General features: G+C 40.4%; 2 protein-coding genes across 2 annotated transcripts; both read left to right on the forward strand.

Annotated features, from left to right (window-relative positions):
- Nucleotides 1–2,966: 2,966 nt before the first annotated feature.
- On the forward strand, nt 2,967–4,013 carry LOC308381677 (trace amine-associated receptor 1-like; the record flags this gene model as incomplete). Its single annotated transcript, XM_080859264.1, has 1 exon — nt 2,967–4,013. One exon carries the CDS (start codon nt 2,967–2,969, stop codon nt 4,011–4,013), a length of 1,047 nt encoding a protein of 348 aa, XP_080715390.1.
- Nucleotides 4,014–4,692: 679 nt separating this feature from the next.
- Nucleotides 4,693–5,727, forward strand: LOC308360759 (trace amine-associated receptor 1-like; the record flags this gene model as incomplete). The annotated part of the gene is made up of 1 exon (XM_080832869.1): nt 4,693–5,727. One exon carries the CDS (start codon nt 4,693–4,695, stop codon nt 5,725–5,727), a length of 1,035 nt encoding a protein of 344 aa, XP_080688995.1.
- Between the last annotated feature and the right edge of the window lie 7,525 nt (nt 5,728–13,252).

Genomic DNA, 13,252 nt, shown 5'->3' on the forward strand with positions numbered 1-13,252 from the left:
TTAATGAAAAGCCGGCCAAATATCTAACCTATTTCTGCTTCTAAATTAGCCTATTGAAGAAAACTGACCGCCTGCATAGCTTAAATAATAACATAATCAGGTAGTTTAGAATGCAACATGTTTGTTTTCCTAAGTTTACAATGGGAAACAAAAACATTTATGTCTGATGCGCGTCAATAAGTGGCCTTTAAGCGCAACCTGCTGTGGCGTTAAAATGAGCGCCGCAACATGGTCATTGCTCTGTTCAATGAGTCAGGTATTCAGTGTTTGGAAAGTTCACTTTCTACATGAACTTGCTCAGTTCATTGTTCATAATTCAAAATGTTGAACTAAGTTCAAAGCTCCAGTTTTCAATATGCTGCGAGTGCTATAATTTTTCAAAATCTCCGTCTGCAATACCGCTCGCGGCTCTTCGGCGCGCAGTAGGCCTATAATAAAAGGAAACGCGCAACACTGCAGGTATTACAGGACAGGTTCATCCTCGTCAGAAGGTTTACCCTCATCACTGTTGTTCAGTTCAGTTGGCCTCTGAAAAAAAGCTTTTAAGGCTAGTCTGCTTGGCCATGTTGGATCCTTCTCACTCAGTTCGCTCCTCGTTTGAAACCGAGGGTTTGCGCTTTATTTAAAATGCAGCATATGCGTGTTGTTAAATAACTTTCTAACGGCAGATTAGGCTGTTCCTTTAAAACATAATAAGGGCAGTGCACGTTTGCTTTATAGGCCTAAATATTAGAATTGTTGTCAAATCCAGATTCTGCTTGCGAGACGGGATTTTTAAAGAAATTCCAATCAGACAATTTGACCGGTGAGCTCTTCGTTCTGTTGCAGCATCTTTGAAGGCCTATGGAAAGCTCAATATGTTAAAGCTAGACACTTGGTCACCTTCCTATGTATGCATTGTATTGGAATCATGCAGACATTACATTTATAGCACAGATCAGTAAAGAAGCATTCATATTTATTTTATTTCATCATTCTTAGTTTGGCTAGTTATTCTGCCTCCCTGCCCGCACGTCCGTGATGTGCCATGGATGTTAATTTAAAAAGTAATCATTACGGAAAACCCTCAATGCTTAGTGACTGAGATTGCTACAATATGCTTTTCCTCAAACCCTCGGAAAAAAAGACTAAGTTTGTTGGCTGTCTCACACTGTGATAAACCTGTTAAAGTGACACAATCGTAATCAGACAGTGTTAGGACAGTAGGTAGCGATCTCGTTTAGTAATAGGAAGGTTTACGGTTCAATTCCCATGCCCGTAATCGGGTGTTTCTGTGTATGTGTCTATGCATATCATATGAAATGTGTAAAATAAATGAACTTGTGTGTGTGTGCGCCCTGTAAGCAAAATGACGGCTCCGCGATCTATTATTATTTTATTTTCTTAATTTAGCTCAGCAAAAACGGTCGTGCCTGCTACGTCCGCGGTGCATCCTTGAATAACGTACCCAGGACGTCTAAAACACGTTTCCCAGATGTCACCACAATGCCCTCAGGACGTTCTTGCAACTTCCTGCAGAACGTCCCCAGGACCTATAGAAACACGTTCCCCAGACGTAACCACAATGCCCTCGGGAGGTGCTTGCAACGTCCTGCATAACGTCCCCATGACCTATAGAAAACGTTTCCCAGTTGTCACCGCAACGTCCTCGGGACGGTCTTGGAACGTCGTGCAAAACGTCCTAAAGTTGTCACGGGAACCATACACATTTACGTTTTTAGAACGTTCAGAGAGACCATTACAGGACGTCTAGGGGACGTCATTTTGCTTACAGGGTGCTTTCTCTTAATGATGGTCAATACGTAGTAACTAAAGAAGCATGGCGGCGACGCGTTTCGCCGAGGCAACGGGCTGAAGCAGTGGAGGCGGTGTCTATCTATACATGTCTATGGTGTAGACATGAGCCAGTGTAGGCCTATGATGACGTAGGCCTGTGGTGACGTGGGCCTACACTGATTAATGGTGTACTGCCACTGCATCAACTCAAACCGAGCCGTTGAAGTGTTCATTTCAGGACTGCAAGAAGTGGTAAATAAACATTTCATACTAAACACGTTGACGTACTGTATGACAGATCAGAGTTTGGGCTTTTAGGAAGGCTTGTTTTCATAATCGTTGTGAGACTTAATTGTAATTTCTAAATTGATTGCCCATTAAACTATTTAGTCATTTGAAAATGTATCAAAATAGTTGTGTAGACACATGTATTTAGTGTCTACTCACTTTATTCACAATGGTTCTGAGGTAGTCTTTAGGCGACACTACTGTTTGTAACTCTTACATGCATGGAAACATTCCGGCCATGTGACAGAGAGGATAATTTTAAAAGTTATAATGAGGATGTTTATCTGATTGTGCCGTTAAATAGATTAAAGACAAACATCAGATAATGATCCCTTTGGTCCAAAGAGAACTAATGACCAGGTCTTAGGTTTGACTAACACCAGGGACAGACCCCAGGGAAACAGGGCACATGACACTGGCATGACAGGGCAAAAGGGAGAAACAGCTCTGGACAATAGCCCCAGGATGGCAAAGATAAATATGAGTCACATTAGTGCGGTCACAGAGTTCTGACCAAGGTAAGACACATTCTGTACTTTTTCTTGGATTAGGCTATTTTTTTTTTAAAAGCGACAATTGACTCAAAATTGTGTTCATGTGTGGTATTTTATCATGTCTATAATGTATGTTTATCATTCAACTACTCAAGTTCCAGAGTGAAATGCTGAGAAAATGTTTTGATATTTTGGTAAAGTAATGTACTTTTGTATTATATGTATTATATAATATTGCTGTTTTATGTATTATTAATGTAGTAATGTACAACCTTTATGCACTGTTTAACACACTTGTCTTACACGCCATCTCATGTATGGCATCCCTGTATAGCACATGTATGCATGTTTAATAGTGTGGTTTTGATGGTTTTACTTTTCTTTGTTTTTTTTACTTCATCAGGAAAGATGGAAGGGAAAAACCGAACCTATCCAGAAAACACTGATCAAGTTCCTCTGTGCTATGAATCTGTGAATGGCTCCTGTCCAAAGTTCACCTATCCAGTGGTTATTCGTCTTTCTCTCTATATTTTCTTTGGGACCACAGTGGTGATAACAGTGATAGGTAACCTGCTGGTCATCATCACTGTGGCTCATTTCAAACAGCTCCACACTCCAACCAATTATCTCATCCAGTCGCTGGCTATGGCCGACCTGCTTGTGGGTGCTTTTTTGATGCCACCTTGCATGGTGCGGTCCGTGGAAACCTGCTGGTATATGGGTCATTTTTATTGCAAGATTCACTCGAGCATTGATGTGATGCTTTGCAACGCATCCATATTGAATCTGTCTTTCATTGCTATCGACAGATACTATGCTATATGCCACCCTCTTGGCTACCAAACCACCATCACTCCCTCCGTGACCGCGGTCATGATCTTTATCAGCTGGATCGTTCCTGCCCTGGTTGGATTCGGGATGATTTTCCTCAAGCTCAACATTATGGGCTTTGAGGAGTTTTACTACAACAATTTCTACTGTGAAGGGGCTTGCATTCTGTTTCAGGGTGGACTGTCTGGGGCTTTGTCCTCCATTCTTTCATTTTACATTCCAGGAGTCATAATGCTCTGCATATATGCAAAGATTTACCTCATTGCGCAGAAACAAGCACGGTCAATTCAGGACAAACACAATATGAATGGGATCTCTGGGAAAAATCCATCAGCTGCTTCCAAACTGGAGAGAAAGGCAACCAGGACACTTGCAATTATTATGGGTGTGTTTTTGGCGCTCTGGCTGCCCTTTTTTGTTTGTAACATAATTGATCCATTTATTGGCTATTCCATACCACCATTGGTATTTGACATGGTTGTCTGGATAGGTTATTTAAATTCAACCTGTAACCCTATTGTGTATGCCCTATTTTACAGCTGGTTTAGAAATGCGTTCAAAATGATCTTGTTTGGTAAAGTTTTTCGGCAAAATTCGTCAAGTCTGAATTTGCTTTCTGAATGATGTTGTTATTTTGATGGGTGATGATGGCAATTATGTGGTAACCAAACAAATCAGAAATATAAGCACATTGAAAAACTCTATTTTTTAATTGAGTTAATTTACACACATGATATGTGTGCCCCTTATGCTTTCATACGCGTTCATTTCATCAACACTGGTAAACCATCCTTTTTGATACTTGATTTTTTAAGACACTGTTGTGGGCCTTTTCTATTGGTGGAATTTTAAAGCCAGATGAAACAGTGGGAGGAGAAAATGTTTCACTGTGTCTTTCACTCGAAACACATTATAAATTAGAGCCTCCATCTTCAATGACAGGCTTTATGACCATTGCCTCTTTCAGGTAAGGCCCCTCTAATCATATGACAACTTTTTCCTTTCAAATTGAATACTGATATTTTATAACTGATTTGAACGATTATTAAAAAGTCAAAGTAAAAGTTGTTTATAATTGAATCTGATCTTGTAATAATGTGTAGTATTTTGATTTTCAGTACAACAATAGCAGAATTATAATAAAAGAGTGATCTTATTTATATTTAATCTTATTTAACTAAATATAAAATGCATTCATTTAAACCTACTGTAAACTTACCACTGAATATACTGACAGTAATATTAAGTTATCTACCTATATCTAGATGTTTTGTCATCTTTTCAGGAAGAGCATAACCCTGATATGGCACTGAGAAGCACCCTGAACGAGTCAGAGGTTACAGAGAACATTCCTCTCTGTTATGAGTCTGTGAATAGCTCCTGTCCTAAGTTCACATATCCCATTGTTATTCGTGTTCCTCTATATGTTTTCTTTGGGACTACAGTAGTGATAACAGTGATTGGTAACCTGCTGGTCATCATCACTGTTGTCCATTTCAAACAGCTCCACACACCTACAAACTACCTTATTTTCTCTCTGGCTGTGGCAGACCTGCTGGTGGGTGGCATTGTGATGCCCCCTAGTGTGATGCGATCTGTTGAATCATGCTGGTATTTGGGGGAATTATTCTGCAAAATTCACACAAGTACATCTATGACGTGTTGTACTGCATCAATTATAAATCTTACAATGATATCAATCGATCGGTACTACGCCATCAGTCAACCTCTACTGTATAAGTCAAAGATAACCATTTCAGTTGTAGTAATAATGAATTCTATCAGCTGGGTTGTGTCATCTATATTTGGTTTTGGGGTTGTCTTTCTAGAGTTAAATCTTTTAGGTATTGAGGAGCTCTATAACAGTATTGTGTGTGAAGGTAGCTGCATATTCCTACACAGTTTGTTTTCAAGTTCTTTGTCATCTGTACTGTCTTTCTACATGCCAGGCATCATAATGGCCTGTATATATCTTAAAATTTTCGTTGTTGCACAGGAACAAGTAAGATCAATTCACATGATAAATATGAATATAAGTGGGAAGCCATCTTTGATTAAAATTGAAAGGAGGGCAACCAAAACCCTAGCCATTATTATGGGTGTCTTTTTATCATCATGGATCCCATTTTTTCTTGTTTTTACGATTGATCCACACTTGGGTTACGGAAGTCCAAAAATAGCGTATGAAATACTTGGCTGGGTAGGTTACTTAAACTCTACAGTTAATCCGTTTGTATATGCCTACTTTTACAGTTGGTTTAGGCAAGCATTTCAAATCATTGTGTCAGGTAAAATATTTAAACAGGATTCATCAAGAACCATGCTGACTTCGGACTGAGGTATTTTGTATGTTATCAGTTAACCCTAAACTGTACCATCTTGAATGATTTTATTGAGCATAACTAATGTTCACAGACAACAAATATGAAATTTTGTACTGTTTTCGTCAAGGTTTAAGATATTTTAATATTCACCAATGTTATGAATGAAAGTGAATTCACAACACTTTATAGTGAGATAATTAGGCAATAAACAATATTAATGAAATTCAAGATTTAGGCCCAATCCCATTTCTAATCTCTCTTTAATGATCACGGGTTCGCAATGCATTGGGGGAAATCGGTCTCACCCCTCCGTTTGAAGTGTGCCCTCGGAAAATCTCCGTTTGGAGGGGTGGAAAGCCCTTCCCCCACCCCTATCTTTCTGTCTTAATGTGAATTGGGATAGCCCTACCCCTACACGTGAACGCGCAAAACGGAGGGGAAGGGGAAAGGCGTAGGGCTAAGGGGTGTAATGGGATTCAGCCTTAAACCATTGAGATCAGTCCCAATAGCCTACTACTTATTTTATGTGTTATTTACGTTTGTCATGTTTAATGAAGAGAGAGAGGGAGAGAGGCAGGCAGGCAGAGAATTTAAAGGCAGTTTTACTGTTCTACAAATTAGACAAGTTCACTAGTTTTGTATAATTTATTATTGAAATGTAAGGTAGTTCTTAAATTGAGCTAGTCTGGTGGTATATTATAAGTGTATTGCTGCTTATGCATCAATTCTGTCAGAAAACAGTAAGAAGGAGAAGTACAGGGAACTGCAGCATGCAAATGGAGTGAATGGGGTTACTTACACAAAAGCATCACTCTCTACATACGATGACTAAATCTAAAGGTCATCTCTGGAAGGCGCTACTGGGCCCTCTGTTCCTGGACCAGCTCGTTCAGGAACATCTTCTTCCCTGCGGCTGTCACCCTGCTGAACTCTGCACCACAGTGATAGCCAGCCTGGGTACTGCCCTCACACACCTTCCTCTAGTGACTGTACTTCCCCCCTCCACCCTGGCCTGGACCGCCACACACCTTTCTCCAGCCACTGAACATTACACTAGACTGTTTTTTATAACTACTGTACATTTCTCACCTATAGTGTATTCATATTTATATCTATTTTCAGTGTATACATATCTTGTATTGCATTTATATCATATCATGCCTCTTACCTTATTCTGTATACTACCATCACCTGTACTTACACCTGGACTTTATATAAAAGTACAGTACTTTGCAAAAGTTTTAGGCAGGTGTGAAAAAATGCTATGAACTAAGAATGCTTTGAAAAATGTAAACAATAAATGTTTATTTTTTATCCATTTACATGGTAAGACTGAGCACAGCAACAAGACACAACGTAGTTATACTGCATCAGCAGGGTCTCTCCCAGACAAAGATTTCAAAGCAGACAGGGGTTTCAAAATGTGCAGTTCCAGCTCTTTTGAAGAAAACGTTGAGGATCGTAGACGCAGTGTTCAGCCAAGGAAACTTAATGCAGCTGATGAAAAACACATCAAGCTTATTTACCTTCGAAATCGGAAGATTTCAAGCAGTGGCATCAGCTCAGAACTGGCAGAAACCAGTGGTACCCAGGTACAGACATTTACTGTCCGGGGAAGTCTGGCCAGAAGTGGTCTTCATGGAAGAGTTGCAGCCAAAAAGCTCTACCCCGACAAGGAAACAAGGCCAAGTGACTGAACTAAGCACGTAAACATAGAAACTAGGGTGCAGAAACATGGCAGAAGGTGCTCTGGACTGATGAGTCAAAATTAGAAATATTTGGCTGTAGAAGAAGGCAGTTTGTTCGCTGGAGGCTGGAGAGAAGTACAATAATGAGAGTCTGCAGGCAACAGTGAAGCATGGTAGAGGTTCCTTTCCAGTTTGGGGCTGCATTTCTGCAAGTGGAGTTGGAGATTTGGTCAGGATCAATGGTGTCCTCAATGCTGAGAAATACAGGCAGATACTAATCCATCATGCAATACCATCAGGGAGGCGTATGATTGGCACCAAATGTATTCTCCAGCAGGAACATAACCCCAAACATACAGCCAATGTCATTAACAACTATCTTCAGCTTAAAGAAGAACAGAAAGTCCTGCAAGTGATGGTATGACCCCCACAGAGCCCTAATCTCTACATCATCGAGTCTGTCTGGGTTTACATGAAGAGACAGAAGAATTTTAGGAAGCCTACATCCACAGAAGATCTGTGGTTAGTTCTCTAAGATGTTTGGAACAATTTACCAGCCGTGTTCCTTCAAAAACTGCGCAAGTGTATCTGGAAGAATTGATGCTATTTTGAAGGCAAAGGGTGGTCACACCAAATATTGATTTAATTTAGAATTTTCTTCTGTTCCTTCACTGCATTTTGTTAATTTATGAAGAATTGATGAAAATAAACTGTTAACACTTCCATTTTTCAAAGCATTCTTAGTTCATAGCATTTTTTCACACCTGCCTAAAACTTTTGCACAGTACTGTATATCTTATCTGCTCTACCTACTGCTATTGTGGCTCATGTTTATAGTCTTACCACTCTTATACTGTCAATACTGTTCATGCTACATAGATCTTATTTCATACTGTATATATTTATATATTACCACTATACATACAGTATGTATATACTCGTTTTTTTTTGCCCTTTCTGCATTTCGTAGTCTCAGTACTTCTACTCTGTGTAATGACAATAAAGTTGAATCTAATCTAATCTAAACTTTCTATTTAATGATTTCAGTTCCACTGTTGGGTAGACTGAACTGAACTCAACTGTCAAATCAACAAGATAAACTTTGAATCAAACTCTATTAATATCTTAATGGCCTCACAAAATGCCTTTTTAACTTGTTAGGTAAAATTAGTTTAAATTTGTAAATCATTCAATACTGGCAGGTCCAGTATTGCAGTCAGTGAACTATAATGACCTTCATGATGCAATCAAGCAGCACATTATGGACTGAGCAAGCCTGACACTAACAAGGGACTCAACAAATGACGTGTTCCTCTTAGCAGGTGTGAGTAAACACCAGGTATTCCAAACTGGTGTGTTAGCACCTCTAAAAGCTTGTGAGGAGCTAATGAATCCCACTGCTCAGATGTGTGAGTGAAAGGGGCAGAGGAGTCTGGCGTTTGTTTCTCCCTAAGAGCTGGTAAACAAACATGGTGGCTAACAGCTTAATGAGGAGTCCAGGCCAGTGGCATGACATATGCTTGCATCATTTCACACTTCAGAGATTTGGCCTTGTTGTTTGTCCATCTAATTACACATGAGCACATTTGTCACCCATCTGTAGATGGTGGCATGAATTGATGTTAATGGCTCATTTACTGTGAAGCTGTTTAGAGGCCTTGGGCCCTAATTTCATTGACCTGTTACAAGGAACGTTCGTCACATATGAACTAAAGCTTTCAAGTGGTGTGTGGGAGTGCTGAACCACCAATAAGTGCGCTTAGGATCTTGCTTATGGTATTAAATTAGCAAAATAATTTCTGCAAAGTTATTAAATAAGATTTAGTTTCTGCGCAGTGGACAGTTGTTTTGCTCATTCTATTGCCAGTTGCCCGTCTATGAAATCACGGCCCATTATGGCTTTAGGTTCTAAGAGTAAAGGCAAAAAAAGGTGCCATGACCTATAGACTGTACTTATGGGACTGCATGAGAGACTTGTGTTTAATATTTATAGAAACTCTCATTCTCATTGCAGTGTTAACAGGAGTCCTCTTTATGCAAAGTAAGAGGTGAATGGGGTTACTTACACAGAGGCATCACTCTCTACATACGATGACTAATTCTAAAGGTCATCTCTGGAAGGCGCTACAGGGCCCTCCGTTCCCAGACCAGCACGTTCAGGAACATCTTCTTCCCTGCGGCTGTCACCCTGCTGAACTCTGATAGCCAGCCTGGTTACCCCCCTCACACACCTTCCTCTAGTGACTGTTCTCTTCCCCTCCACCCTGGCCTGGGCCGCCACACACCTTCCTCCAGCCACTGAACATTACACTGGACTGTTTTTTTAACTACTGTACAATTCTCATCTATAATGAATTCATATTTATATCTATTTATATACATATCTTGTCCATAGAGTTTTTATCGTATTTATAAACATTAAAAAAAAAGTACGGAAATTTGTGTTTGGTAGATGAATTCTTTGTTGTAACAATGCTTCTCGGCAATACATCTTATACCATTGGAAAGCCTGTTTAGTTCCCTTTTAAATGGTCCCACATTTGGAAGGAACATGCATTTGTGGGTTGAGCAGCACAGCTGAGTATGTGGGTTGCGCCCATGAAAAATGTGTTTGTCATTGTTATATAAAGATATCAGTCAAAGTGTCAAATCTAGGGCCAAAAGCTATGCCTTTTGTAAACCAAAATAATGGTGGATAAGGGTTTTATGTAAGCTGTAGTGTTCAAAATGCCAGTGAGATAGTCGCTTACAAGCAAAGGGTGTGTTAAATTTGTTCATTTTTCCTATTACACTTGATAGCTTTGCTTCCTGTTGCAACTTATTTATGTGTAATGCATGTTAGAATCGTCCCCAGCTGAGTTTTCCTAATATTTGATAGGATACTGGAGTAGAACACATTGTATGCGGCTAATAATTATACTAGCACCTAGACTGGAAATCATTTATCACAACCACCTGTCAAAGTCCAAGTATTTGTCGCATGCACCAAATTGCTTTAGCACAGCGAAATTCTAAAGACTTGGCCCGCAACATCTACACAGTAGACGGCATACAGGTAACAAAGTAACATATACCAAAAATAACATATAACACTTGACAGAATTATGACTGAGGCTAAACTCTGCAGATAAGATAAAGGTACCACGAGATGAATCAACAGGTTTCGAAGGTTTATTCCACGTACAACCTATAGGGAATCAGTTCCTTATCAAATGAGACAGGGTAAAAGATTGGCTTTCAATGTACAGTATTACTTTTTATAAGGTCAGCTATGGGAGGTCACAGATCACTGGGGGTGTGTTACAGTTCAGAGGTGGGACAGGGGAGGTGAGTGGGAGGGGAGGGGAGGTTACCCCACGGAAGGTTCCGGAAGGTCAACACACAAAGGCACAAAAGGCAACATGTTAAATAGTTGGTGTGTATTAAATCACCCTGGCTAGAGGGGAAGTCTGGAGAGGTGACGAGGATTAAATTTGCATAGGGCCTCACCATGGGTGATCAATTGCCCATGGCAAACACACACAAAGGAGAGCCTGCGTGCTTGCAATGCACTTGTAAATATGTGAATCAATGGTAATATCAATTTCCATCACACTATAACACTTTAACATACAGTATAACATATACCATGTAACACTATAACATATAACATTAACAAGTAACCACAATTAAAATTACAAGAAGGTCTAGCAGCAGTTTAAAGTGTGAAGAAGTGAGGAATATTAAATTAAGTTAAAAATGTAAAATTGTACAAATATATGTAGGAAGTGTAGTTGTATGAGTGGGGGAGCAGAGAGTAAATGGTGATGGCAACTGTTCAGTGGATCAATGTTGCTGATTCAGAAGCCTTACAGCCTCGGGGAAAAAACAGTTTGTAAGTCTGGTAGTCCGTGTTCAGATGCTTCGGTAGCATCTACCAGACGGCAGCAATGAGAATAGTCCATAGCCTGTTTGGCTGTGGTCCTTAACAATGTTCTGTGCACCCTCTGCAGGGCCTTGCGATCGGCAACAGAGCAGCTACCATACCAGGCAGTGATGTAGCCTGAGAGGATGCTCCCGATGGTGCATCGGTAGAAGTCCCGATGGTGCATCGGTAGAAGTCTTTTAGGATTTTAGCAGACATGGCCCTGGGGGGCCCCGGTACTCAGGGTCAGTGAGGAGGAGGTTTGGTTGCCCATTCGCACCACCTGGGGTCTGCTCGTCAGGAAGTCCAGGATCCAGTTGCACAGGGGTGTTGTAATACCAAGGCTCCTGAGCTTCGGGACGAGCTTGGCAGGCACAAAAGTGTTGAATGCTGAGCTGTAATCCACGAACAGCATCCTCACATATGTGTTGCCCTTTTCCAGGTGGGAGAGGGTGGTATGTGTTGTTCGGGCAATGGCAACATCTGTTGATCTGTTTGGGTGGTATGCAAACTGAAAGGGGTCCAGGGTGTTCGGAAGGGTAAAGCAGATGTGGGTTCTGACCAGCCACTCGAAGCACTTCACAATGGTGGAGGTCAGGTCTGTTAATAGTGTTCCTGTGAAAATGAATCAATTGTGCAGTTAAGATCTTGCACAAAGAGAGGATCGAAAGCAGGCCGGAATCAACTTATTGGCTCACGCCACAGTACCCCCCGTCTTGACTTTTGATAGAGATTGAGACTTTTAGGTGTAGCATGCTGATACCATCACATATGGTCTGTGAGTTTCATCGGATGTCCTTGACATGAGGTGTGAAATTAAGCAACTGTCCCCTTGTTACAACTGACTACAACTACGATGTTCAGTATAAATGAAATGTTCAATACAATAACTGATATATATGTGCACATATCAATCATAGGCCAAAACATTGTTAAATTTGGACGAATTATGAAAAAGCCAGAGGTGGTACTAAATGAAGAGCCATTTGGGAGCTGAAAGAGCCTGCTTTTATTGCTAAGCTGAGCCAAATGATCTGGCTCACTAAAAAGAGGCAGAATTCCTATCACTACCTGAAGAGTTATAAAATGTCGCTAGATGACGTTTGGGAACTAAGGCTAGCTGGTTGGGGACACCATCACATCACATTTGCATTCTGCCTAGTGTCAGATGGTGTCAGACCTATAGTCTCCTAGGAGGACCTCTTCGCTATTACAAAAACAAGGAGTGGACGGTACCTTAAAGGAGAACCCTGATATTGTTTAACCTGGGCCCTTTTTTCCCATCTTTTAGGGTCCAGATTTTTAGTTGGGACAAATGTTATTGCCCACTGACCAGATTTGATTAAGAACACTATGAGGGCAACAGCAAAACGGCTGTACGATGTAATCCTATTGGGAAAGTATCTGCATCAAAGTAAACCACTTGTTTCCACCACTGACAGGCTCATAATGTCATTATAAGTGTCTTACAACATGGAAAGGATCCCTACAGAGATATACCTCTGTCTGTTTACCTTCAATAACTGTAAAGAAACAGACTTATGTGCAGTCATCAGTTTACCTTTCTGTTCGTCCTATCCAGTCTGGAAGAACTAATGACTGCAGAAACAGCAATTTAATACAGTTTCAGTCAAGTAGTGAAGCAGCCCGCAGCCGAAATCAGTTCAACACACTTGGTGTAGTGCATTTGTTTACTAACTAGACCTTCTGATCCCCTTGAATAAAAAAGGGGAAAAGTTGTGTGTGTGATGATGACAAGTTAAAGAGAGGTGTGATGCTTTAATCATATGTAGAGTTTGCCATCAACAGATGCTACAAAATTACATGTGGATGTGCTGTTGCAGTTTGAAACAATCCTCCTCATACTGTTAATATCATGTATATATATATGGAACTGCAGTGGTAGTTCATATTTTATATGTATTAGCTGACAGGAAATGTGAGGGA

This window comes from Sprattus sprattus (genome assembly GCF_963457725.1).
Source record: "Sprattus sprattus genome assembly, chromosome: 2".
NCBI lineage: Eukaryota > Metazoa > Chordata > Actinopteri > Clupeiformes > Clupeidae > Sprattus > Sprattus sprattus.